This window comes from Lonchura striata, chromosome 13, assembly GCF_050655825.1.
Source record: "Lonchura striata isolate lonStrDom1 chromosome 13, ASM5065582v1, whole genome shotgun sequence".
Classification (NCBI taxonomy): Eukaryota; Metazoa; Chordata; class Aves; order Passeriformes; family Estrildidae; genus Lonchura; species Lonchura striata.
Window position 1 is genome coordinate 4,030,001 of NC_140715.1, and position 27,197 is coordinate 4,057,197.

At 58.4% G+C, this 27,197-nt stretch overlaps 1 protein-coding gene across 6 annotated transcripts in view; it reads right to left on the reverse strand.

The window, feature by feature from the left end:
* The window catches only part of PCDH1 (protocadherin 1), a 58,786-nt gene that overhangs the window by 27,175 nt on the left and 4,414 nt on the right, over positions 1-27,197 (reverse strand). For 5 of the 6 annotated variants that reach the window (XM_031506048.3, XM_085591100.1, XM_085591099.1 and 2 more), the window contains 3 exons: positions 23,495-24,309; positions 19,770-21,962; positions 2,966-3,185 (listed from right to left, as the gene is read on the reverse strand). In XM_031506048.3, the coding sequence (XP_031361908.1) occupies positions 2,966-3,185; positions 19,770-21,962; positions 23,495-24,292 (3,211 nt within the window). In that variant the 5' untranslated portion in view covers positions 24,293-24,309. Of the gene's footprint in view, positions 1-2,965; positions 3,186-18,483; positions 21,963-23,494; positions 24,310-27,197 lie in introns of those variants that run through there. The other variant, XM_085591101.1, reaches the window with a different exon arrangement.

Consider the following 27,197-nt stretch of genomic DNA (forward strand, 5'->3'; position numbering starts at 1 on the left):
TTCCAACCAAAGCAAATCTGGGATCCGGGGGGAACAGATGTCTTTGGGAAAAGCACCGGGTGGCCAAGTGGGAGACTGAGCTTCATTCCCAGCTCAGCATGCCCCACCAAGGTGGGGAACAGCGCAGGGAAATGTTGGGGAGGAAAAACAGTGGGTAGGGAGGGAAAATAGCAGGGATGACAAACGCCTGGGATGACTGAGGAGCTGCCACATCAGTGCCAAGCTCCTGGAGAAGTCTTCACCAGAACCAGCGTAATTCCTCCTGCAAAAGGCCTGGCTCAGCCCCTGCAATACAGCATTTTACTGCAGTCTGCACAGCAGAAAGGGTCCAAAAAAGGAGGACACTGAGATGTGTGTTAATCAAGTGAAGAACCATCTACAAAGAAAAGGCATGGATCTGTCTTCCAGTTGAAACGCTATAAATAGCCTTGCATACTTGCTTATCAGATTGGTTCGGCTGCAGGGATAATCTCCTGGAGAAAGCAATGGAAGCCCTGTTATGTTGGATATTTATAACCAGATGAAAGCTGAGAAAATGCACAGTCGTGTCAGGCTGGCGCTCGTGCCGCGGGATGGGGGCGCGGGATCCAGCACGGCTCCGCGGTTTAACAGGAGGTCAGGAACAGCTCGGTCTGCCCAGCTTCCCAAAACCCCAACCCCTGACCTCTCTGAGGGGCTGGTGCTGCTGCTGCAGCCAAGGCAAGGACATGGTGGGACGGTCCCCAAAAGGTCACGATGGTCCCACATCACTGGAGAGCCTTTGCAGGAAACAAGTCACGATCCTTCTCAAGATTAACAAGGTCTGGTTGGAAGCACAGATGTGGATGTGCCACACCTCGGGCAGGACACGGAGCAAACACATCTCTGGTGAGCTGCTCTAACACCCCAAATCGCCTGTCCCAGTGCCAGGGTCCCCTCACAGTCTGCTTAGAGGATCACGACCCTGACCCCAGCTCCTCAGGTCCCCCCTGAACCGCCGTGCCAGATTATCTGCAGAGCGCCAGGACCGGCTCGGGATAATGCTGGTGGGTTCCCGAGAGCCTTGACCGGCCACGGCCTCTGCACCCAGCACAGGTCAGGACAGATGCTGGAGCCACTGGAGCCTGATTCCCAACCACTGCCAAGGGCAGGGAGCCAAGGCAGGACGTCCAGGGCATGGAGAGCGGAGCAGGGCTGTGGTTTTTCCCTGGGAGCCTCCGCAGGGTCGGTACCACCCAGGGATCTGGTGGTGGACGGGCATGGGGTGATTCCTGCTCTCGTGGGAGGTGAACACACACAGGGCCCCTTGTGCCAAGGCAGGAGCTGGTTTGTAGGGCAGGTTGGTGATGCTGTGGGCGGGGAGCCATTCCTGGAGCCTCCAGGCAGAGTCCCTTGGCATTCCCCAGCTCTGCCCATCCAGCCGGGCATACAGTGAACATTCCAAGGAACATCCCAAGACAACCTCTCTGCGCTCCACCTTCCAGGTGCTCTTCCCTCTCCCCTCTTTCTACTTTTAGCCCTGCTCTTCCCTCATGATCTCTGAGTTTCCTGTCACATTCCAGGCATCAACCTTTCCTCTTCCAGGTCCATCACCCCCACTACTTCTCCACGTCCATCAGCTCATCCGTGGGGCATCTCCTTGCTCACTACCCTTCCAGCCTCTCTTCCAAGTACCCAGAGAAGCCCAATACTGTTTCCAAGTGCCAGGGCTCCAGGAACTGCTCCAAACAGCTCTTCCCAGGTGACTGACTGGCACTTTTGGGGAGAAAGTCATCTGCACAACACTCGTGGACAGGAGGGTGCAATAGATGGATTTGGGAACCCCACCACGCCTCGCTCCAATGGCATTGGGAAGAGATGTTCCACTGGACCAGTCCATTTCCACAACAGAGGGACCCAGCAGGTTTGAAGCTCCCTAAAAACCATCTGAACACACACTCAACCATCTTCCCACCATGCACACACCTGTCCCGAAGTCAAGGATGCTCCCAGGAACGGGAGGAGACTTCAGGAGAACCCTCTGCCACCTCATCCTCTTCCCTCCCAGAAGTTTCTTTGACCCTGCCACCTCCACAGCCACCTCCCCCGGGCACACGAGCACAGAAGGCAGCAGGTACAGGAGAGAAGATGTTATGTGCACAGCCAGAGCCAAATCCAAGGAAGCAACAGGAGCTGGCCAGAGAAGACAGTGGGGGGGTGGGCTGCAGCCAGGGGGGCAGCACAGAGGCAGCACGAGCAGCACGACCGCGGGTGAAGCTGCGTCGGGGCAGGGGGAAGCAGCTCTCTGGTGGTGACACCACAGACACCTCCAGGGGTTCTCAGGGAAAGCTGGACCCCACTGCGAGGTGACCTGAGGGGCAAGGTGAAGGGACACGTCGCTCTGGGGTTTGCCACCACCACCACCACACTCGATGAGCCTCCGCTCCGTGGATCAACTTAGCCCCACCTGTGCCACTAAACCTGCTTTGCCCTCTGCCCCTGGAACCTCCCATAGCTCACTCCAAACATGCATGGGGAGCTCCAGCACACCCCAATCCCCCTGAGGTGGGGGTGGGCAACCATGGGACCCCTGAGTGGGGCACATGAGCTCCCTATGGGCTGGGATACAGCCCCTCTGCTCGCCCCTGTGCTGCCACCTCAGACCTCCGTGTTGGGCCAAATCCACCTGTCCACGCCACACCCACCTGTCCACGCCACACCCACCTGCTTCCTGCCACACCCATCTCCTGCCCCACCCACCCATCTCCTCGACTCTTCCCATCCCACAGCTCGCCCACACCTCCCCTCCCTCACCCGCCTGACCCCTCCCCACCACTCCTTGCTGCTCTCTTGCTCTGAGTCTCACCTCCACCCTCCCATCCCCGCCAAGCCGAGCGTGTCCCAGCCGAGCTCCACGTCACCCACACTGGGGACATGGATCATGGAGGAGCAGAAGCCTCGGGGCAGGTGCCAGGGGAGGGGACAGGCGCGAGGGGCGGGCACGTACCGTTCTCAGGGTGCTCCATCTCCCCGATGCTGCCATCGGGCGTGGTGCGCTCATAGTGGTCCTCGGGCAGGGCCAGGGGCCCGATGCGGGGCCCCGACGAAGATTTGCTGCTGGGGGTCTCGGATTCCTCCAGCCCGCTGTCGTAGTAGCTGTGCTGGGAGGGGTCCTGCAGGTCCTGAGCCTGGCTGGCTGCAGAGAACGTCACTCGGCGATGAGGTAACTGCAGACAAGAGAGAAGATGTTGCATCACCCACCCCGCAGGTGAAGGCACAGGGTGGGGTCATCCAACCTGACCCCATCCTCAGCCCCCAGAGCCATTCTGGCAGACTCAGCACCAGGCTCCATCCCAGCCAAGAGCTCCCATCGCATGTAGGGAGCACACTTTGCATGGTCCCTGTGCTCCCCCAACCCACCACTCCCTCCACGGCTCTGTCCCAGCCCCTTCTGTCACCCAGATGTCCCCTCCCATGGCAGGATGACTCTGGAAAGGTCCCCCCATCAGCACAGACTCCTGAATCTCTGTCCCCACCCTTGGCTGGGGGTTCCTCAAGCAACCCCAGAGCCCCGCATGGCCAAGGCCATCCCAAAGCCTCTCTGATGGCATCACTGCCCAGCACAGAGCCACGGCAACCTCCTCCCTCCCCTGGCCTGACCCCAGCTCCCATCCTCAGGATTCTCCTCCCAGGGTCACCACCAGCACCACTTCTGTGTGCTTGAAGCGTTTCCAAGACCCCACTTCACACTTTCCCTCCCCAGCTCTGCCTCACGCTCAGAAGCAGCTCCCTGCCAGCAGCCATTAAGCCACATCATTATCCCACTCCAAATCCTTCCACCAAATCCTTCTTTGGTGTGATTACCGAGGAGTGGAGTGGAGAGTTCAAGGGGCAAACGCAGGGAATGAAACACAACCACCGAGAGCAAGAAAAAGCCACCACAATGTTTCTCCACCAGAAACGCAGCAAGAAGCCCAAGACAGGAATTATTTGATGGGGATCTGAAGGTGATGAGGCGAGAGAGGAGCCAACACATCGTTTAGGCTGAATACTGTTTTTTGTGCTGGTGTCTTTCCTACAAATCAGTGGCAACCAGGCGTCCCACACACAGCGAACACTGGCCAGAAAGGGGAAGGAATTGAGATGAACAGAGGGAAGGAACACAGAGGGAGCATTTAGATGAGCTGCTTTAAGGTTGGTTGGACCTGATTAAATTCACCACAGATGCTTAGAGACCTGATTTAAGTAACTTCAGAGCTGTTAGGGCTGCTTTTTTTTTTTTTTCCCAAGACATTTTTTTTTTCCTGAAGAATTTGTAGAGAATCAGGGAGCTTCCAGAAGACTGGAAGTGAGCTAAAATAGCACCTGTCTTTAATGATGAGAAAAAAGAAGAGCTGGAGAATTATAAAACAGTTAGCTTAATTTCAGTTCCTGGAAAAATACTGAAGCAGATAAAAGAACTCTTTGTAAGTACCTACAAGATAACAAGGAAATGAGTAACAGCCACTGTAGGTTTGTCACAAACAAACATGTCAAGCCATTGAACTCCTTCCTTTGAAAAGACAGCATGCCTCGTGGAGGGAGGAGGAGCAGTAAATGTTCTAGCTTGACTTGAGGAAGTTTTTTTTTTTGACACTGTTTCAGCTGATTTTCTCATAAGTAATGCAAGCAAACAGCAGAGGTGCAGCACAGTACATCCCTACCTGGGTAATGTGGGTGCAAATCATTTGGAAAGTGTTATTCCCTAAGGAATTACTGCAGACAGCCTTTTCAGCTGGGATCATGGATCAAATTAAAGCTCCGGGTTATGTCCCGAATCCGTTGCTGGGCTGTGTTTTCAATAGCTGCTGGCACGACAGATGTGGGATGGATCTGTCACATCTGCACCCTCGTGAGGAGCCATCACAGCTGGCTGAGGATCATGGCACATTATGGGCTGGGCATCCACAACAGTGCCAGCCTCCCACCCAAAAACGCATCAGTACTGGGATGTGTGAAGGGGCTGGGGTGTGCCAGCTCTGCTGGGTGCCAGGAGGCTGAGCTGAGCACTGGTTTTGAGGAGAGTGCCCCACTTCAGAGAAGAACAGACAAGCAGTCGCTAGAAACCATGACAAAATATTTTAAAAAAGAAGAGAGAAATTGGTTCAGGGAAGAGAAATTAAGGGTGGCAAACGCTGGAAAGGAAAAGCCTCTGCTTGTGAGCACTGGCAGATGAGAAGGAGTGACCTCTACCTGCAGCAGGGAAGCCCGGGTTAATTACCATGGCAAAAATCCCACAGTGCTACCTTTGGCCAAGTGCAATCACAGAATCATGGCAGGGTTTGAGTTGGAAGGGCCTTAGAGTTCATCCCATCCCACCCCTGCCATGGGCAGACACCTTCCCCTAGCCCAGGTGGCTCCAAGCCCCATCCAGCCTGGCCTGGGACACTTCCAGGATGGGGCACAGCACCCTGTGCCAGGGGGCTGCCAGAGCAGAGGGTGCAAGCCCTGTCCTTTGGCACGGGCGAGCCCCTCCAGGAGGGCTCTGGAGGAGCTGAGGACAAGGCAGCGCTGCCCAGGTGCCGATGACCCTCTGGAGTCCCCTCCCAGCCCACAGGGACTGTGTAAAGCCTGGCACTGACATCCCCTGGCCCCTGCCCACCCAGCTGAAGCCGATTTCCTGCCTTGCCTGGCCCATCCCGAGCTCGGGGCTCCTGCTTTCCCTCCGTGCCAGCCCCACCAGACGAGCGGGGCTCCTCGAGATAACCAAATAAACACCCTCCCAATGCCAGCCTGTGACAGCCACCGTCCCCCCAGGCCCCGGGGTCTCCATCCCAACAGCAGCGCTTTTACCTGAAAAACACCTCCTTTAAATGTCACCTCCTGCCAGGCAGCCCTCGAAAGGGCTCCTCTCACTGCAGGGCTCCCAAGCCCTGTCCCCTGCAGCCCCACAGGGCAGCGTGGCCCTGGCACGGGGAGTGCCCCCTCCCTCTGTGCCCAGCCCCACCGGAGGGTGCCCTGGGAAGCTCGCACACCCGGCTCTGGAATCGCGGAAAGGCACGGAATCGATTTTCCTGGCCTTGACTCACAGAAATTGGGTTTGTGTGACCTTTCTGGGGGAGGTTTAAGAGCCTTGGAGCAGGCAGCGGCCTCTGCACAGGAGCTGCTTGTGCAGTGCAGCCGAGGCACGCCGGAGCCTTCTGTTTGAGGAGTCAAACACAGCAGGTCCAAGTCACAACCTGCAAACAGCAAATCTGCTTTGGGGCCCTCATCTTTGCTTGCCCCAGTTTCTCCCCGTTCCTTGTCAAAGATGACCTTTGTAGGCACCATCTCACTAGGGCTTCCTCCAATGCGTTCCTGCCCTTCCAACCTCGCAGGTTTTTCCACCTGAGGTCTGTGCCAGGCTGTTAATCCTGAGTGCTCATGCAGCGTGACCCTTGGATCCATTTTAAGTCAGTGCTTCCCAGGATATCAGCCAGCGTTCCGTTTCTCCGCGCGCGGCTTCGCGCCGGGCCGCGTAAAAACGCGCTTTGTTTAAACAGGCCCAGTTTACCAAGCGATGTGGATTGCTCTGCATGACTGCCCCGTGCTCAGCACCACCTCCCACTCCACCAATCTCCGTGGCAGCCGCGGGTTCATCAGCAGTGATTTCAGATTTCCTTCCAGACCATTGATTACAGCGGTGAATGGCAGCCGAGGAGCAGCTCCAGGAGAACCTCGCTCCACGAGGAATCCCAGCCAAGCTTCCCTTCCCTAAGCTCTGGATAAACCGGATCTGCCTCACAATGCCGTGCTGGGAATCCCAGAATCCCAGGCTGGAAAAGCCCTCCAAGGTCCTTGAGTCCAAGCTGTGCCTGATCCCCAGCCCAGAGCACTCAGTGCCACATCCAGGTGCTCCTTGGACACCTCCAGGGATGGGCACTCCAAACCTCCCTGGGCAGCTCCTCCCAATGCCTTTCCACCCTTTCCAGGGAGAAATTCCTGCTGATGTCCAGCCTCAGAACAGTGTTCATGCAAAACAAACAAAAAAAAATAATGATAATGATAATGATAAAATCCCCATTATCAGTTGGGAGCATCCATCAGTCTCCAGCTGCTCTGTACCTAACACAAACCAGCTCTGCCTCTCCAGCCCCGCAGGAATGCCGGCAGCAGCCCTTGTTCCTCACGGAGGCCAGGACCATGCCTAAGGAAAGGTTTAAAAGCCAGGCCTGTCACGTAATGCCAGTGCCCAGTGTCCCCTGCCATCAGCCACAGTGACTGACGTCAGTGCTATTTCCATCAGCCATTCCCTGCTTTAGCCATTAATCCAGTTGTTCCCTGGGGCTGCCGAGGGCAGGGAGCACTGCACAGCCCCAGCCAGCTCTTCCAGCTGCTGTGGCATCGCTGCCCCACCAGTCCTGCCCATCCCAGGCTCCCCAGCTCCATGGACACCTCCGGAGCAGAGAGATCCCACTCTCTGCTACAAATTACTCCATTCAATTATGTGAAATATCTCTATTTTGAATGCCTTTGCTGGTTCCCAACACATGGGCAGGTCCCACATCCTACGTTGTTATGTCTCAGCCCAAATTACTCCAACTACTTAGTCAATACTTTTGCATTTTTCTCCATAATTAACAATTTTGCAATCTCCACTTGGAATTGACAGTTCCTGAACTCCACCTCTTCCCGTCGCATTTTTTAAAGTACTTATTGTGTTGACTTTGTAATAATTGATTCTCCCCCAATGTCTTTGGCTTTGCTTGTTAATTTTCTGCACTCCAGAACAACTCATTTCTCCTAATTGCTGTAACTCCCTCCTTTTACCCCCAGTATTTATTGGTTTCCTATTTCCAACTGCTGCCACTGCGCTGGAATGGGATTTGGGGAAGAGCTGTCTATTTTCTCAGCTGAGAAATTGTGGCTTTGGATAAAAAAATGCATTTTCAGGGCTCCCTAGTGCTGACTGTGATATTCCTGGTGTGGACACCTGTGCCAGCACCACATCTGAGGGACAAACAGAGCCCCTGTTCCCTCTTCCCACAGGGATGCTCTGATGGGGATGTTCATCCCCGGGAAAATCCTACAGGTTCCATGCTGCTGCAGCTCAGGGATTTTTCCCGAGGAGGAATTGTTGGCAGCTCTCCCTCTGATGACCCCCATCCTCTGTGAAGTGCTCTCCTGCCTTTTTGAGTCCGTGCCTGCTCCGGCCTCTGCAGATTCCAGCAGCAATGAACTCCCGGCCCATGTGCTCGCTGGAAAAGCTCTTCCCTTTGCTCCTGCCTCTGCTGCCTGCTCATTTTGCCTTGAACTTCTCCTACCTGCAGGGTTGTGAGGAACGGCAGTAATTACTCCTCTCTCTGCCCCCTTCCAGTTCCACAAATCCAGTCTGCATCCGCCTCTGCCAGGTCCTGCTGCAGACACCAGGCAGGTCTGGCCAGCCCTGCTGCCCTTCCCTGTGCCCCTTCCAGCCCTGAAAACCTTCCCTGTGCCCCTTCCAGACCTGCTGCCCTTCCTTGTGCCCCTTCCAGCTCTTCCCCAGTTTTCCAGCACAGGGAAGCCAGGCCCAAACCCACGGCTCTAGTTCTGGGGCTCATCTGGCAGTAGCAGGAGCTTGTTTTGGTGAGGAATTTTTGTGGGCTGTCCCCGACCTGCCTGGTCCTGGCTGCACATCCCAAACTCCCCAACACCAATCCCTGGCTGTGCTGATTCCTTCTGCCACGAGGGCACATTAGGAAAAATTATATTGGGAGACATTTCTTCATGGAAAGGGTGGTCAGACATTGGAAGGAGGGTGTGGAATCACCATCCCTGGAGGTGTTCAACGAACAACCAGAGGTGGCACTCAGTTGCCTAGGCTGGGTGACATCAAATCTTGATGATCTTGGAGGTCTTTTCCAACCTTAATGATTCCATGAGGATTCCCTCTCATGGATGCTGGATGGGGCTAGGGGGACCCCCCAGTCCTCAGCCCCTCTGCTCCCTCCTGCCGCTTCCTTCCCTCATTCAAACATCTCCAGCTCCCAGCACAACCTGCACCAGGCTGATTCTCCATGCTGAACCCAAGGAAAACAAATTCAGCCCAAGTGACAGCAGGAATTTGGGATATCACCATGTCCCCACAAACCCACGGCATCACCGCCTGTGCAGAGGGCAGGGACCCAGCAGCAGGAGAAATTCCATTGTTCACAAAGGAAACCACAAAATCCGCCCCGGGCACCCTTTTCCTGCTGGCAGGGGTGGAGGGGAGCCACCCTGCTCCCTGCTCCCCCTCCCCGAGCGCACTGGGGAAAATCCAGCCCTTGTTAACTGGCTCGCTGCTGATCCCAAAGCGGGATCCGCGGCTCCCCGGCCTCCCGTGCCTCCCCACCACCAGAAGCCTCCTTTCAGGCAGCTGCCAAGGGAGCTGCTTCCCCAACAGCCGCCACAATGCAGCAACTCACAGGGCCGGGAGTGAAAGGCAATGTCAGAGCCAGCGCCCGGAATATCAAAATAAGTGACAAGGGAGCCATTGTGGCGCGGGAGTTACTCAACTTCACATGGATTCATCAACCCCTCTCCTTTACAAACCAACCTGGAGCCACGCAACATCCCTGGATATGGAGAGGAAGAGAGAAAGATAAGGCCAGGGACCGTGCTTTGAGTGACCCAGGGCCAGCTTTCCATGGGCGGAGGCTTGGGAATGGTTTGCTTTGCCTGGCGAGGAGCGGGGCTCCAGTGCAGTGCAGCACAGCCCTGGGAGCAGGAGGCTGAGGGGAATATTATGTCCATGGAAACCAGGGCAGGCCTCGAGGAAAGCTGGAGCTGAATTGCCAAAACCACCCAGGGCAACGCTTAAGCTCCAGGAAACAGGACACAGGCTCAGCTCGTCCCTGAGCCGACCATTTTACAGCTCATCTGAGCCACGAGAGCTCCTGCTGCCGTGCTGGGGTGAGCACGGAGCTGGGGCAGCTCTTCCCATCCTGTTCCATGACCCTCCAGCAGCACCTTGTGCAGCCACTGCATTGATGTTTGGAGGAGAAGCCCTCCAAGAGCCCTCCCTGCTTGTTCTGCACTCACCCTGCAGGTGATGGGAAGAGCTCAGGGCGCTCCTGGCACAGCAGCACCCTGAGGGACAGGGACAACGGACAAGACAAGCATTCCCCTGGCTTGGTGTCACCTCCCAGCATCTACAGCTCCCCTCTGCGCCTGCCCTTGGTGGCCTGGGGGCCCCTCCCTGCCCTGCCACAGCATCTCCAGGCGTTCAGTCGGTTGAGCAGACCCAGCTGCATTCCCAGGATTGCTCCCTGTTTGCACAACACGGAGGAACTGAGGGAAGGGCTGGTGCTGACCATGGGATCAGGTGCCAGGGGCTGCTTTGGACAAGGGGGAGACATGGATGGACCCATCTCTGCGCACACCTGTGAGACCCATCCTTTGATTCACAACACTCCTTCAGGCCCTCCCAAGATTTTGTCCCTGAAGATGGTGTCTCCCAAAGAGCCCTGACAGTTCTGGAGCACAGTTAAGAGTCCCAAATCTGTGATCTACCAGCCTGACTTTACTGGGGTCACCTCCACCACAGCCACTGGGGTCCCACAAGGCACATCAGCCGTGGGGTGACAGCTCCAGTCCATGGTGCTCACAGGGTCTCGTGTGGTGGCTGTGCCTGCCCACAAATCCCTGTGTCCATCCCCAGCTCCCTTCAGCTCTTTCACTGGTGACAAACCAGAGAAGGAATCCACAACCAGAGGAAAAACATGCAGGAATCCATGGAATCCCACCTCCCAACCCCAGGTATTGTCCCAAAAAGCACCTGCTCCCCTCCTGAGTGGCTGCTCAGCTGACAATTAGCGAGTGCTGACCTTGCAGTCAGCAGAGGCAGTCTCCAAGTCCTGCCGAAATAATGATAGCAGAGCAGCCAGCCTCAAATGGACATCAGCTCCCGAGGCACTATTTAATGAATAAATCCAGGGAAAATGCGGGCTGACTCCACATAGGTGCCCTGAAGCCTCCTGAAATTTGCATGATGCTCAAAGAAGCCGCCAAAGCCCGGTGCCAACCTGCCTGGTCAGATCGAATTTATCCAACTCAGAGCAAGATCTAACGCAATTAGAAACCCATTTAGGCAGCCTGGGGACAGAGCTTGCCTAACCCTCAGCCTATCCCAGCTCTGAGCCCATCCAGGAGGTGCCATTTGGCTTTTCTTTGGGTGAAATTAAGATGGGCAAGGAAAAGATAGAAATAAATCATCGGAAGGGCGAACGGTAAAATGGAAAGGGGTCATAATCTTTATGGAATGATGTCTAAATTGGCCTGGCCGTGCTGCCCTGGGATGTCTGTCACCATCCAGCTGATAATGGAGCTATTCTGGAGAGGTTGGTGTAGAGTGGAAATTGCCCTGGACGCAGCATGAGGCCTCATAATCACATTAAAACTATCTCAAAATCCCAGGGAGGAAAGGCTTCCAGGACTGGGAGCAACACTTGAATAAAACCCTCAAGGAATCCAACAGCTGCAGAGTGGGAAAATGATGCTGGGAGAATAATGAGCTAATCTGGCTCCCAGTTGAACCCAGTGGAGCTGACAGGGAGTGCTGAAGGCTCTGGGGAGAGCAGGGGGTCCAAAGCTGTACACTTAGGACTCTATAAAAAAAAAACTGAGGTAACCAGGAATGCTTCCATGGAAGCCTTTCCACAGAAAACCTGTCAATTTGCCGAAATCAGATCATTTTTCAAGTGAGCTCCCTGTTTCAGGGTTGGGGTGTGGGGGGAGATCTTTGCTGACACGTGAAAATGAAAAAATGATGCTCTTGCAAAGGTACCTTTCACTTCAGGACTCCAGCCAAGTATTAATTATGGAGCTCAACTCAAAAAGGTCAGACGACATTTTAGACATTACTAGAAAAGAAAATATTTATATATAATATATATTCTGATTGACCTGGGAAATAGGGGGGAAAATTGTCAGTTCTTCCTGATTTGCTTTCAAATTGAAAATTTTCCTCTGAGGGCAAACCTGTTTTGCAGCCAGCTCTATTTCCACAGGCAAAGGGCAGCAGCTTTTCCTGTTTGCCCAAGGAATTGTGCCTGTTCCAGAGGTCTGGGCACCCACACGCTGCAGAGATGGGCAGAGCCCTCACTTTAGTGGTCTGCACCTCCCGATGAGTGGAGATACCAGCTGAGACAAACTTTCCTTTGGAGACATCGAACAGGTAGGACAAGTCATAGGAAGGCTTCTTAGGGCCACTTATCTCGCCTGCACTGCTCCAATTCCCATTCCCACTGGCACAGGACCCCTGGGATGGATGAGCTCCTCAAATCCCAGGATTGCTGTGACATCATTGGCCAAACCATATGCTGTCTCCAGACAAAATTTCCAGCACATTAGCAAAGGTTTCTGAGCTCTCTGGGCAAGAGACGCCCTGATAGTCCCTAATGAACTGTGATCCACTTGAAATCCTTGGGAAAAAACCCACCCAAGCTCCTCCAGGCACTTTCAGAGCCTGGAATCATAACACCTCAGAAGGTCTTGCCCAGCCTGAATGAGAATGAAGGGCTCTTCAGACATCTGAAACACGGGTTTTGCTTTGCATGGGGCTCAAGTGCTTTTGATGAACAAGCAGGAAGATGAATGGACGAGTGTGAGAGGAACATCACACACCGCTCCAGCAGGACACTTCCAGCAGGATCTCAGCCACCAGGTCCCCCCAGCAGGGCCAGCAGCTGTTCCTGAGCACCGGGAGCTGGGAGGATGTGAAAACCAGGCCATGGGGGAGCAAAATAGCTGCAGGCTTCCAGGCTGCTCAGACCTCTGAAGATGTCTCCGAGGAGCTGGATCAGGGCACGCTGCTCCGACAGCTCCGGAGCGAGATCGGCTCCCAGGGACAGAGGTGGGGATTCGCTGCCCTCCCCAAAGGACAGCTCCAGCTCGGATGGAGCGTGCCAGGATCCCTGTGCCATGGGCAGATAGGAGATCAGAGCGGGTGTTTTGCAAGCCAGGAGGAATTCAGAAGGATGTTTACATCCCGGGGAAGGGGCATCTTCAGGGATCTCTGGGCAGGACCCACAAGGCCTGGCTGTGAGTGCCAGAAGGATGGAAATAATGAGGTGGTAGAGCTTTCTCCTGCTCTCCTGGCAGGTCGCAACCCACGCTGCCACCACAAACCCACCCACGCTTCCCTGCAAGCAGCTGAAGGGCTGAGGCAGTAAACAGCTTCCACCACACAAGGCATTGATGCAAAACAACCAGGGGTGTTTTTTAAGGGATCTGGGGGAGTTGTTTTCTTTCTGGTCCTCTGCCTGACCTCCTCTTCCTTTCGAGTGGGTTGGGTTGGGAACCACACTCGGAAAAGAAGCCTTTACTATAGTTAGGATATGGAAACCAGGTCCTCAAGGGTGCAGAGACCTCCAGAACAGTTCGGAAAATCAGAGAATAAAATCATGGAATAGTTTGAGTTGCAAGGAACATTAAAGCCCATATCATCCCACCCCCTGCCATGGCAGGGACACCTTCCACCATCCCAGACTGCTCCAAGCCCTGTCCAGCCTGGCCTTGGGCACTGCCAGGGATCCAGGGGCAGTCACAGCTGCTCTGGGCACCCTGTGCCAGGGCCTGCCCACCCTCACAGGCAACAATTATTTCCCAATATCCCATCTAAACCTCTCCTCTTTTTAGTTTAAAAGAGTTCTCCTTGTCCTATCGCTCTCTGCCTATGTAATTCTCTCCACCTTTTTTGTAGCTGTCCTTGAAGAACAGAAAGGGTCAGGACAAAAGACAAGGTCAGTGAAGGACCTGTTGGGGGGAAGCTGAGTGAGGCTGAGTGCCAGGTCTGACTCCAGAGGCAAAGCCAAGGCTGAGCTTCTCCCAGGCTGGACTGGGGGATGCTGCAGCCACAGTCAGAGGTGACAAGAAAGGGAGCACTAAGATGCCAGGGGTGACCTCCTCACTCCTGTTCCACCCTCCTGTGCCTCAGCTGAGCTGCCTGTGGTTTCTGGGGTGCTGAAGGTTCAGGGCACTGCAGGAAGAGCCTCTTTGGGAATAATCTCCACTGACCATCTTGGTTTCTGCCAGAAGCAGAGCTGGGTTGTGCAATGGCAGTACAGCGTGCCCTGGGGATGGGCCGTGCCCAGGGCTCCTGGCAGGTGCTCTCACAGGACAGGGCTGTGTGGGGATGAGGGTGGAGGGGCAGGAAGGTGATTTGGGCCTGGCACACATTCCAAAGGATGTGCCAACCAGTGGGACATTTGCCAGGGCACCACAGGGGCTGAGTGTCCAACACACCACAAACCACAAAGGGGCTCTTTGGAACCTGCCCTGGCACAGCCCCACAAGGGGGGATTCACTCTGGGGGTCCCAGCTGGCCACCAGAGCACAGCAGCCACCCCTTTGCTGCTGTCCCACAGCTCCCAGGGCTGCCCTCCCCAGCTCTGACACAATTCCAGCCACTCTGTGCCCTTTGCTTCAGGCATTCCTTAGCCCTTGTTCCTTCACAACACCCTGTCCTACATCCTGCACCCTCTCATTACTCCAACCTCCTTCCATCCCATCCCAGCTCTGTCCTCACCCGGGAAAACCCCACCCTCCACCCCCTCCAGCCACATCCCACCCTCTCTGCTTCACCCCATCCACACCTCTGGGTGCTCTGTGGGCTGAGGGGCCACTGAGTGCCTGGGGACACGCAGGGACACGCAGGGACCACAGGGACACGCAGGGACCATGGGGACATGCAGGAACCAACCACGGGGACACACAGGGACCACAGGGACACTCAGGGACCATGGGGACACTCAGGAACCATGGGGACATGCAGAACCATGGGGACACACAGTGACCACAGGGACACACAGGGACCACAGGGACACTCAGGGACCACAGGGACACTCAGGGACCACGGGGACATGCAGGAACCAACCACGGGGACACGCAGGGACCACGGGGACACGCAGGGACCATGGGGACACTCAGGAACCATGGGGACATGCAGAACCATGGGGACACGCAGTGACCACAGGGACACACAGGGACCACAGGGACACTCAGGGACCACAGGGACACTCAGGGACCACGGGGACATGCAGGAACCAACCACGGGGACACGCAGGGACCACAGGGACACTCAGGGACCATGGGGACACGCAGGAACCATGGGGACACTCAGGAACCATGGGGACACGCAGGAACCACAGGGACACACCCTGTCCCAGGCGGGTTCTGCCCCGGGATTTGGGTGCCGGGGGAAGCAGCCTGCAGGGCTGGGCCCCGCTCCAGGGAACAGCACTGCAGCTGAGAGCCCGGCCGAGCGGGCAGAGCAGTGCTGGGAATATCAATCAGGGAGGCTTGGAGCGGGCGGCTGCACACACAGCCAGGGCTTTCATCCCCCAGGAGCCACAGCTCGGCCAGCAGAGCCAGCCAGGGGCTCAGCCCTGCGCTGGGAGGGCTCAGCATCCCTCTGAACCGGGGCCAGCATGGTCAGGAGAGACTGGGGACAGCCAGGGCGAAGGGAGAGATCAGGAGAGAGGGTGGAGAGGAGCAGACCCGGTTGTGAAAGAAGCAGGAAGATTTGAGGGAGGAAAGGAGGAGGTCCCCAGATCCAAGCTAGGAAAGGCCAACGCTGGCTCCAAGGGCATCAGGCAGGAGAGAGGCTGAGGCTGTGAGGAGGGAGAGGAAGAGGAGGGGAGGGAGGAATGAGAAGAAGGGAGGGGAACTGGGCAGTGCTGTCACCCAGCCCCACGTGGGAGCCCCAGGCAAGGAGCACAGGTTGAGGGAGCCTTCAAGGGAGAAAGGACAAGGTCCCCAGCACTGGTGGGGTCAGGCACTGCCAGGCAGGAGAGAGCCAATGACCTCCCTGGTGCGTCAGTGACGGTAAGTGCCACTGTCTCCTTGCAGACACTGCCTACAGAGCTGTCACCTGGCCAAGGCTTCCCACCCTCTGTCACTGTGTCCACCCCACTGCCGCCCTCCACCCAGCGCAGCCTGTGCACAGCCCTGTGCCCCTCTCCCTGGGGCTGTGCACCCCCTGTGCCACCTCCTACAGCCCAGGCTGCACAGTCCCCACTGCCACCTCCTTGGCACAGGAGCTGTACCCTGCCCTGTGCCACCTTCCCCCTGGGGAAACTCCAGCTGCACCCCCTGCATCCCCTACCCCTGACACACAGCCCGTGCTGTGTCCCTGCCCCTCCTTGTCACCGAGACCGTGCCACCTGCACAGGGCGCTGGCAGTGACCATCCTGCTGTCACCTCCCCCCCAGCACAGCCTGCACACACCCACGCTGGGTCTGGCTGCACATCCAGCCTGTACCAGGGGCTGCTCTTCTCCCGTAGCTGGAGCTCCACATTCTGAGCTCCCAAATGGCCCAGGGTGCTCTCGCTCCCTGCCATCAGCCCAAGTCCCCAGCACAGACACGCCAAGAGCCACCTCACCTTCCTGCCTTGCCCGTGGTGCCCTCAGCATCCTCACCAATGCTCCAGCACGGGGCACTGCCCACTCCCCACCCCGGCCTGTGCTCCCCCAGCTCCGCCAGGCACCCCAGTGATGCTCACAAGCTGCTGTGCTTTGACACAGCCACTCTTCCCAGCAGATCCAGGGATCTGCAGCCCCTCAAAGACACTTCCCTCATTCGGTCTCAGCCCGGCAGAGCCAAATCTGACCCAAGCCCCGTCGATCCCAGCAGGAGGAGCTGATTCATAGTGTGGAGGAACTGCTCCCAGCACAGCGTCTCTCTGAAACGGGGGAAAGCAGGGCAGGTCCCCCATGAACCCTCAGCTCCATCTGCAGCTCCTTGCTGGATCCATTTATCAGCTCATTCCACGTGAATGACCTTGAGAAAACCCACTGATCCAGGACAGTGGGAGACTTTCCCAGACATCTGCCAGCACCTAAACCTGCAATTTATGGAGACTCTGAGCTAAATTCTCAAACAAGACGATTTCATTTCTGTCCATTACAGCTACAATATTCCTCTCCTCCCCTCCCGCAGAGAGTAATTAATGCTGCACCGCGCTCCGAGCCCGCGGGCAGGTGCAGGAACCTCTGCTGAGCTCACTCAAGTTCACACCACTCCAGCTGCCTTCCCGGGTGGTGGGGGGCCGTAAAGACCCAGGGCAGCTCTTGGGAAAAGATGTAGCATATCTCCTCCTGGTAAAAAAGGATGGGGCCTGGGAGCCAGGCAGAAGAAAGAGCCGCTCCCCACGCCAGCGCCTGGAGTTCTAACCCCACGTTCATCAAAGAGCTGCCGAGGACGAGGAAGGAAGGGAAACTTCTCTCAGAAGGTTCCCAAAGGGAAGCAGATAGCAGGGCTGAGCCAAGCCCCCAGACTGCCCGGCCCAGCCCTGCGGGGAGCAGTTACTGAGGTGGTTGCTGGTGTCTCCTTTCCTCCTCTGCAGCCATCGCTTCTCCCTGCGGGTCCCAGCCCTGCCTGCCCAGGAGGCCCAGACACTTCCTGGATGGTTCAAGATAAAACCTTATGCTGTTAGCAAAACAAACGAGGAGGCTGTGAGAGCCAAGGCTGGCACAGGGCTCAAACCACCGCAGCCAGAACCACTGGTTTCCCCAGCTGATCTAATCTCTCCCAGCACCGGAGCTCCTCAGCCCCAGCAGCCCGGTGAGGCCTCTGGAGGCCCTGGGGAAGAGGTGAACTGGTGTGATGGAGCAGGGATGGTGCCCCAGTCTGGAAGAAAAACCAGGAGAAACAGGAATGGGTGGCGAGGGAGGGGGGTCCATGAGATGGGACAGTGGGATGGTGGGAGAGGGGAGTTGGACTGTTCCTGCCTACCAGGGTCCATCTTTTCTCCAAACAGCTGGAGATACGACCCCAGGCAAGCTCCATGGCATTGGCATCACCCCCATCCAACCCACCAGGAAATCCCATAGAGGGTAGAGCCATCTGCATGGGAAGCAAGACCACCCGGCTCCAGCAAGCCTTCCTGAGAGGATCTCTCCTTCCCATCCCCTGCCAGGGTGGGGGAGCACCGGGATCTGGGCGCTGCTGACATGCCAAGGCTCCATCTGCAACCGCGTGCGCCCTCGTTGCAGCACTGCGGCGGGTGGGAGCCGGCGGCTGCCAGCCCGCGCCGGCGGGATTTGGGTCAGGCTAGCCAGGCACAGGGATCTGCTCCACCACGCTCTGGCTGCGGGACGTGGGTGTGGCTCAGGAGGATGTGGAGATCAACCAGGAGAAGCTTTGAGGGAGGATGTTGGTGTGAAATGAAATGAAATGAAAGCTGGGTGGGCTGGGCTGTGGCTCAGACTGCATCCACACACACACACACGTGTGTGCGTGTGTGCATGTGTGTGTGTGTGTGCAAGTGTTGGGAACCCTGTCCTGGAGGGACATCTGCAGAGGGCCAGGGCGTGACTGGACATGGGACATGTCAACCTGGGGATGAAGGGTCAGCACCATGGAGCCTTTGGACTGACCACGCTGGCTGTGGTGGAGGGTTTGTGGAGATGGCCGGCCCATGTGAGCATCACTTCTGGCCTCCACAGGGCCTGAGTGCTCCAGTGGCCAAGGACATGGAAAATATGCCTGGGAAATTGCTGGGAGAGCCTTTTCAGGGGCAGCAGGGAAAATAAGGCACAATCGGTCAAAAATAGAAAACTTTATTGAAGTCAAATCCAACAGGGCAGCTGAGCTCAGCCCCACGGCAGGAGCCCAGCCTGCCGCTCATGGGGGTACAAAGAAGAGGGCAGGGGTGTCATGGGGCACAGGGGGTACAGCACGGGGGAGAGTGGGTGGTCCTCACCCATGGGGCCCCAGGAAGAAGACAAAGCCACAGGCACTCGCTCCCCCTCTCCCTCCCTGACTGGTTAAGGACAGAAGTGCCAAAGCAGAAACATGGTGCAAGCTCCTAAGTGGCCAGACAGCCTGAGAAAGAAGGTCCTGCAAGCTCCACACTCAGCCCACGACCTTGTGGCTCAGCTCCAAGCTCCAGTGCACACCAGCGAGCAGCCAAGACCTGCCTCCGCCCTGCCCCGCACGCAGAGAACCCCCCGGCAACACCCAGAGCAGTGACCCGACCGCAGCAGAGACCTCCGTGCCCCTCTCCCCTGGCCCCCAGCACAGCCCCAGCCCTGCCACACGGACGGGCCATTCCCGTGCCACCAGGATCTGCAGATCCTCTCCCGCAGAGCCACAGCTCCAGGCCCAGTGCTCGTGCTAAGCCCGGAATTCACCGTGCCGGCTGTGGCAGAGGGCCCGAGCCTGGGGGAAGCCGGAGCCTGAGCCTGGGAAAAAGGCAGAGCTTTGCTCCTCCACCCAGCCCCACCTGCCCGGGCAGCCACAGCGGGCGCAGAGCTCCCTTTGAGGCGCCCTGTGCAGGGATGGTGGCAGGCTCAGCCGCACCAGCAGAGCCGGGCTGGCAACAGTGAGGCCAGAGCCTTCCCAACTGCTCCCTGGAGCAGGGCAGGGCTGGAACCCGGCTGTGGCAGGAGCAGGACCAGTCCCTCCTCCCCATGAGCCAGCCCAAGCGGAGGGAGGGATGGGAGGGTGGGCATCGCCCTCCTTGGTGCTCTTAGAGTGGTCCCCAAAGCGGACGCAGGCGGGTGGCATTCCCTGCCCGGAGCCCCACATGCAGAGCCACACACATGCAGCGCCCTTTGCATCACCGTCACCCGGGCAGCGCCGCCAGGACCCAGCCCCGGGCGCTCTGACAAGGGCTCAGACAGTTTTTGGCCTCCCTCACACCGTCCCCATCCCCTCCCTGCACCACGCCCAGGCTCTGTGGCTCGGCTCCAGGGTAGTCCAACACCAGCCCCCTGGGCCACGCATGCAGGGCTGGGGGCCAGTCCACGCTCACTCCCACACCTCTGTCCAGATGGCTCCCCGGTGCAGCGGGGGCGCCGCTGCCGGCCTCAGGATGAGCTCTCCTACCTGCTTGTTGGTGTATTTCTGGGGGTTGGTGCGGTAGCTGTAGTCCGAGTACTGCTCGGAGCCCGTCGAGTTGTTGTCCCCGGTGCCAACAAAGGTGTTGGTGGCCGGCAGGTCCTGCACCACTTGGTGCTTCTTGGAGGCAGAGGGTGACTGAGGCTGCAGCTGGATGGAGGGCAGCGGCGAGTTGGAGCGGTAGTGGCGGCCCAGGTCCGGGCTGCCAGGAGGGTAGTTCAGGGGCAGGTGGATCCGGGGGCTGTCGCTGACCGAGTCGTTCATGAGGTTGAACTTGAGCGATTTCTGCAGCCCCGTCTCCTCCTCATCCTCTGTGGGCTTGGGTGGCTTGGGAGACTTGCTCTTCTTCACCTTGTTTTTACTCTTCCCACTCTTGCTGGCCTGCTTGGGTGCATACAGGTCCTTGGTCTCCTTCTTGCCCGCCTGGTAGCCGCTCTTGGCCTCGCGCTGCCGGCAGTAGCGCACCAGGACCACCAGCACGATGACCAGGGTGACAGCCACAATGCCGGCGATGACTCCGAAGAGGATGTTGCTCCGCTGCTTGCTGCGCTCGTACTCGGGGTCACCGGCGATGTCGATGTCCAGCGGGGTGTCCAGGCTGTGCCCCACCAGCGTGTCCAGCAGCGTGCGGTTGGCCAGCGTCTCATTGACGTAGAAGTGCACCAGAGCCGTGCCGTGCCGCGAGGGCTTGCCCTTGTCATTGACGCGCACGACCAGGCGGTGCAGGCCGTGGTGCTTGCGCAGGATCTCCTTCTCCAGAGTGATATCTCCGCTCTGCGGGGAGATCTGGAAGAGCTCGAAGGGGTTTCCTCCTGTGATGCTGTAGATCAGCTCGGCGTTGATGCCCGAGTCGATGTCCTCCGCCTTGACCTTGCTCACCTGCTGGCCGGGGCTGGTGTGGGGCAGGATGTGCTTGTAGGTGGCGTTGGAAGGGGAAGTGATGAAGGGGGCATTGTCGTTCTCATCCAAGACGTTGATGGTCACCCCCACATAGGCAGACCTGGGGGGATCCCCACCGTCCACCGCCTTGAGTCGGAAGGTGTAGGTGCTCTGCTGCTCCCGGTCGAAAGAGATGCTGGAGAGAATGGTGCCAGTGCCATTTTGGATGACAAAATCCCCGTTGTCTTGCTCCACTGACAGCTGGATCCGGGCATTCTCTCCTTTGTCAGCATCGATGACTGTCACCATGCCCACAGGGCTGAGGGGCGGCATGTTCTCCATCACTGAGAAGTTGTAGCCGCTCAGCATGAACTTGGGGTCGTTGTCATTCCTGTCCATGACGTTGATGGCCACAGACGCTGTGCCCTGCTTGCTGGGGCTGCCCTTATCTTCCGCCACCACCAAGAATTCATAGCGTTCCCGTTGCTCTCGGTCCAGCACCGCCTTCACCCGGATTTCCCCGGAGTCAGGGTCAATGGTGAAGGAGCCCTTGGAGGAGGGGTCTGTCACCAGGGAATAAACCAGCTTGGCGTTGGAGCCGCTGTCAGCGTCAGTGGCACTCACCTCCATGACCAGCTCGTCAGGCTCGTTGTTCTCGGGGAAAGCCACCTCAGTGAAGCTCTGGCTGAAGACAGGGGCGTTGTCATTGACATCCATCACCTGCACCTTCAAGGAGTTGGTGCTGGAGAGGGGCGGGTTCCCCGAGTCCACGGCCACAATCTCAATCGTGTACTCCTTCACTGACTCGTAGTCCAGCGGCGTGGTGGTCTGCAGGAAGTACTTCTTCTTGCTGTCACTCCCTGTCTCACTGGCCTGGCGCAGCTGGAATGGGACGTCACCAGCCACCACGCAGGTCACCACAGCATTTTCACCCTCATCTCGGTCGGACACCTGCACCAGAGCCACTGCTGTCTCTACTGGCACGTCCTCCGAGATGTTGGCCATGCCATCCTGGTGGGTGACCAACCCTATGCCCCGGATCTCTATGGAGGGCGCGTTATCGTTCATGTCCTTGATGGTGACCACCACCTGCGCGCGGGCGCTCTTGGGGTTGGCGCCCTTGTCCTTGGCCATGACGGAGAACTTGAGGGTGCCGATGTCCTCGCGGTCGATGGGGCCCTGCACGGTGATGAGCCCCGTGGCGCGGTCCAGGCGCAGCAGCCGCCGCACCATGTCCGAGGCCTGGTGGAAGGAGTAGTCGATCTCGGCGTTGGCGCCCTGGTCCGAATCGTTGGCTTTCACCTGGGGGACAGAGGGACAATCGGTGAGCAGGACAGGGGCACGGCGGGGTGAGCCCCTCCGCAAACCGCCACGGCCTTCTCTGAGGACAGCTGAGGGAAAAACCAGGATTTCCTCTTCTGGGGCCAAGGACTGTGGGGCAAAGAGCCTGGGACCGGCAGAGCAGCTGGGAGCCGCCCTCGGGCACGGAGGCTCTGCCTCGATCTTCCGGAGAAACCGGCTGGGCTGGTTGGCTGTGCTCCCTCCCAGCCAGCTCCGGCACGCAGGGAATCCTCCAGAACCATGGAACTGTGCCACTGAGATCCAGCCAGCAGCAGGGAGGGACAGCTCCAGCTGTGCCCCCGAGGAGGGGCTGGAGCAGCTGCCTGGCTCAGGTAGGGTGAGGAGGGAGGCAACGATGTGCAGAGCTGCAGCAGCTCCATCGTGGCATCCAGGGATGCAGCCACGCCGGGATTGGGGCTGTCTGAGCCCTGCACATCACCGTCCATCCCTGCCCACCCTCCAGGAGCCCTGCATCCCCATAAACCTGCCTCTACGCCTACTATTTGCTCTCTAAAGAAGATGAGGTTTGTCTAACATTTGCCTCCCTAATCGGCTCTCTGAGCAACCTCTTCTCTGCACCATTTGCTGCTCCACCGTTATCTTGCTCAGCAGATTTGGATGGAGAACGAAAGTTGTTAAATGTAAATTCCACCTTTTACCTCCACTCACAAAACAGGCGGAAGTCATTTTCCCCCTGAAAGATAAAAGCTGAGCAATGGCAGCAGCGGCATCTCAGCCCATTCTCCTCCCGGCCATGCAGCTCCCTTATCTTCTTCCAACTCCCATTCTCTTAACAGTGAAAAATGAATTCTTAAAAAATTCACATCAGAATTAGCAGGCAGATGAGAGCTGGCCGCGCTCCGCTTATTAAGATGGCAGCTGCAGATAAACAGATGTCGACTACTATCATCTCAATGCCCCCTCCAAGCCAAATCCACCAAGATCCAGCCCCCTGGGCTCCCCAGGCCAGTTTGCAGCGCTGCCCGAGACAGGCAGAGCCCCGGCTCCCTGCAGACAGCAGGGCACCTCCGGAGCCATGGCCAGCCCCGCGCACGGGCAGCAGGGATGCTCCTTGTCCCCACCTCCCGAGTTTCCATGGAGCAGCCAAGGGAATGCAACTCATGAAAGGGTCTATGTCTTGTCTGCAGGCAGCACTGAGACCGCGCTGGCCCCAAGCCAGGCTCCCGGTGGCCCTCAGGTCCCAGCCCTCCCAGGAACCCAGAACCCTGCTCCCTGCAGCTCTGCTGCTGCCCCTCAGCTGTGTCCTGCGGCCCCACTCCAGCTGTGCCTTCCTGCGCATCTTCTCCAACCTCGCTTGGGCAGATGTGATATCCCAGGGACCTGCCTGGCCGCTGGCCCTGGGCGACACTGTGGGCTCTTTCATCAAGCCCTCCCTCCTCCCCGGAGGAACCACAGCCATGTCAATGCTCCTGGGTTGTCCCTGCAGCCAGGAAGGAGGGGAAACAGTGAGGAGAAGCAACCCCCACACTCACCTGGAGGACAGAGTGCCCCACAGGGCTGTTTTCAGAGAGCTCTGCCTCGTACAGGGCCTTTTCGAACTTGGGCGCGTTGTCGTTCATGTCCAGGATGGTGATGCGGAGCAGGGCACTGCTCGCCCGAGGGGGGTTCCCCCCATCCTGCACCTTGATGGTCAGATCGTAGGAGTCCCATTGCTCCCGGTCCAGGTTCCCCATGACGATCAGCTGAGGCTGCTTCTCATCCTGGTCCTCGGCCACCTGCAGCCCAAAGAGCTCCTGCGCCTCCGGACCAGCCATCAGCTCGTAGGAGGCAACGCCGTTGGGGCCCGAGTCCCGGTCCATGGCCAGGGGGATGGGGAAGAGCGTCCCAACGTTGGTGTTTTCAGGGATGGAGAGGGTGAGGACGGGCGAGGCGAAGTTGGGGGTGTTGTCATTGATGTCGAGCACCTCGATCTGCCCCTCGAGCAGGCGTGGGCTGCTGTTGGCGTTCAGGTTAGTGATGGACACCTCAAACTCCAGGAAGCAGGGCTCTCCGGGCAGGAGGTGCTGGCATTCCCGCAGGCTCTCCCGGTCGATGGAGGTCTCTGTGGTGTAGATGTCCCCAGTCTTGCCATCCACACGGAGGTACGGGGCCCCCACTTCCAGCTTGTAGAGGTGCCCCATGTCCGGTAAGCCATAGTCAGAGGCCAGGCTCCCTATGAGGCTGTTGGGGGGTTGCTCCTCCTGCACTTTGTAGACCGCACGTGTCCCCGAGGCCAGGGCAGGGAGCTGGCAGAGGAGCCAGAGGCCCAGGCAGGACGCCAGCGGGTTCATCCTGCGCTGCAGGGGAGCTGGAGGAGACACAGACACCGGAGGTTAGCGACCAGCCCCCTTCCCTGGCTCACCCCACTGCGCCATGTGGGCCCGCACATGGTCCTGGCACGGCTCCCGAAGGAAGGGGCTGCTGGGGCTCCTGGCAGCCTCCAGTGCCCTGAAGGACCCGTCCCAGCTTGCACAGTTCCTGCAACGCCCTGCTGGAGTGAGTAACCCTGTCATTGAAACCTCAGCCCTGCCACTTGCAGGAAGCCACTCCTGCCACTGTCCACCCTCTTCGTCACCACACCAACTGTAATTAGACCCAACGAGGCACACTAACAGGGTGGACTGCAGGCAGCCTGCTGCCAGCAACCCGATGGGAGTCGGCCAGAGTCTGAGACAGCTTCTCACCACCCAAACACAGAAGCATTGTGTGCCACCAGTGTAGGGGCACAGCCTGCCACGCACAGCAGGACACACGGGCACTGCACACAGCTGCCAGCACTGCAGAAACAGGAGCACCAAATGGAGAGTTCTGCTCTGTGGGAAGTGGGGCTGACACCCATCCAGCACTGAGGGATGTGGGGCTGACACCCATCCAGCACTGAGGGATGTGGGGCTGACACCCATCCGCACTGCAGAGACATGGGACATTGAAAGGATACAGAACTGACACCCACCAGGGACACAGGGCACTGCAGGGATGCAGGGCTGCCACCCACGCAGGGATGGAAGGCCATGGATGGCTGCAGGGATGCAGGGCTGCCATGCACCCAGCACTGCAGGGACACGGGGCACTGCCAGCATACAGCTCTCTCCCATCCGTCACTGCCTGCACTGCAGGAACAGCAGCAGCCACCGCTTCGGGGACACAGGACACTGCAGGAATGCAGGACTGCCGCCCATCCAGCACTGCAGGGCTGCAGGGCACTGCAGGCCCATGGGGTGCTGCAGAGATGCAGGGCTGCCACCCCTCCAGCACTGCAGGGCCGTAGGGGCACCGCTGTGGCAGGAGCAGAGCAGCGCTGCCCTTGCTGCACTGCCAGCGCAGTGGCACTGCCAGCCTCGCACTGCCAGGTACAGAGGCACCACCCACCCGGCACTGCAGGGATGCAGGGCCCTGAGCATCATCCCTCCTGCACTGCCTGTGGAGCACTGCCAGCCCCGCTGGCCCGGCAGCCAGAGGGACACCGGGTCCCTGCCCAAGCTGTGCTGCAGTGCAGGAGCCCCCGGGCAGCCCCCGGCAGTGCCCAGCCCCGGCGCACTGCAACGGCAGCACAGCATCCCCCTCACTGCACAGTCACTAGGCAACCCCACACCCTGCGCCAGCAGCTCCTGTTCCCTTCCTCACTGCAGACACACTGTTCCTTCCCGTTCCCTCCCACTCCAGTCTGGGACATGGCACGCACTGGGTGCCCACCCCTGCCAGTGCCCATCCTGCTGCTGCAGCGGTGGTGCCGGGAGCGCTGCCCCCCTGCATTGCAGAGACACCCCTGCACTGCTGCACCCCTGCACTGCTGCCCCCCTGAACTGCTGCACCCCTGCACTGCTGCCCCTGCCATTGGCACCTCTTCCCTGTGCCCACACAGTGCCCAGGCCGTGCCAGGAACACCACCAGCCCCACAGACTGACCCTTCCTCTGCAAGCCACATGCTCTGCCACCAAGCCCCTGACTGGTGCGGTGCTTGGCCACCAGCTTTCCCATTCCCTGGATTCCATTCTGGGAACATATTTTCCTCCTCCAGGATCCAAGGGCTTCTGCTGAGCCATGAGCATAAAGGGGTTCAACGCAGCTCACTGGCACCCAAAAAAAACAGGGATTGGGTGCCCTAAAATTAACAGCCACAAACCTCTGCCAAGGCCCCACAGCATCACCCTGCTTTCGCCGTTCCCATCACTCCCTCTCTCCATACTCTGTGCCCAAGGACAAGCAAACGCTCCATGGGCAAGTGCCCAATCGCCATCCCTCTCCGTGGAATGGAGGCAATTGCCACACTGCAAGTGCCCAGTTCCTGCTTAGCCTGGCATGGTATGGATCATCAGCGAGCGGAACACCCTGCACTGTCCTCCTTGGTACGTCCCACAAGCCAACAGCTCCCGGTCCCTCTGCCCTCTGCTTCCCCATGGACATGGAGACACGGATGGAATGAGTTCTGCCTCTGCAGTGAAAATACATCTCCATGCCTGGCCCTGAAGCCAAGCTTGCCTCTGCTGCCTTGTCCTGCCACTTGCTTTGTGCAGAGCAGAGCCATCCCCAGCTGGCTGAGGCCATGCAGAGCTGCCCATACCAGCAGCTCTGGGATGTGTGACTCCAGGAGGAAGGGATGAGGAGAGAGCAGGACATCTTCCATCCCTGGACCGGGCTGAGGATGGAGGAGGTCAGGAGCCAAGCAGAAACAGAACAGATTTCTGCATCAGCAATGTGTGCACACACATGTGTGTGTGTCTGTGCTGGGCGTGCACTGTGAGCGTTCCAGAGGTGTGCACCTGCCCGGAGCAGGGCCGTGTGTCCGTAGGGAAAGGCACACACCTCACACCTGTGCCCTAGCAGGGTGTGCAGCTGTGTCACACGGGGCAAGGAGCACATCCCTGCCCGTTCCAAGCCGTGCCCCAGGTGTGAGCTCACACTCCTGCACGTGTGTGCGCCCCACACAACGCGTGTGCCCGCGTGTGCGCATGCCCTGGTGCTGCCACCCGTGATGTGTGTGATGTCACCCGTGCGGGGGCACTGGCACCTGGGTCACGCTCGTGTCTGCCACCCCACGGGTGCGCTCACACCAGACCCCCCTCACCCAGCTGCCTCCATGGGGTGAACCTGCCCCGAGGCCTGCGCTGGCATTGGGGATGGCCCTGAGTGAGGGCAGGGAAGATGGGCAGCTCCAGCTGTTGGGAAAGGGCTCCTGGAGGATGCCCGGGCTGGGAG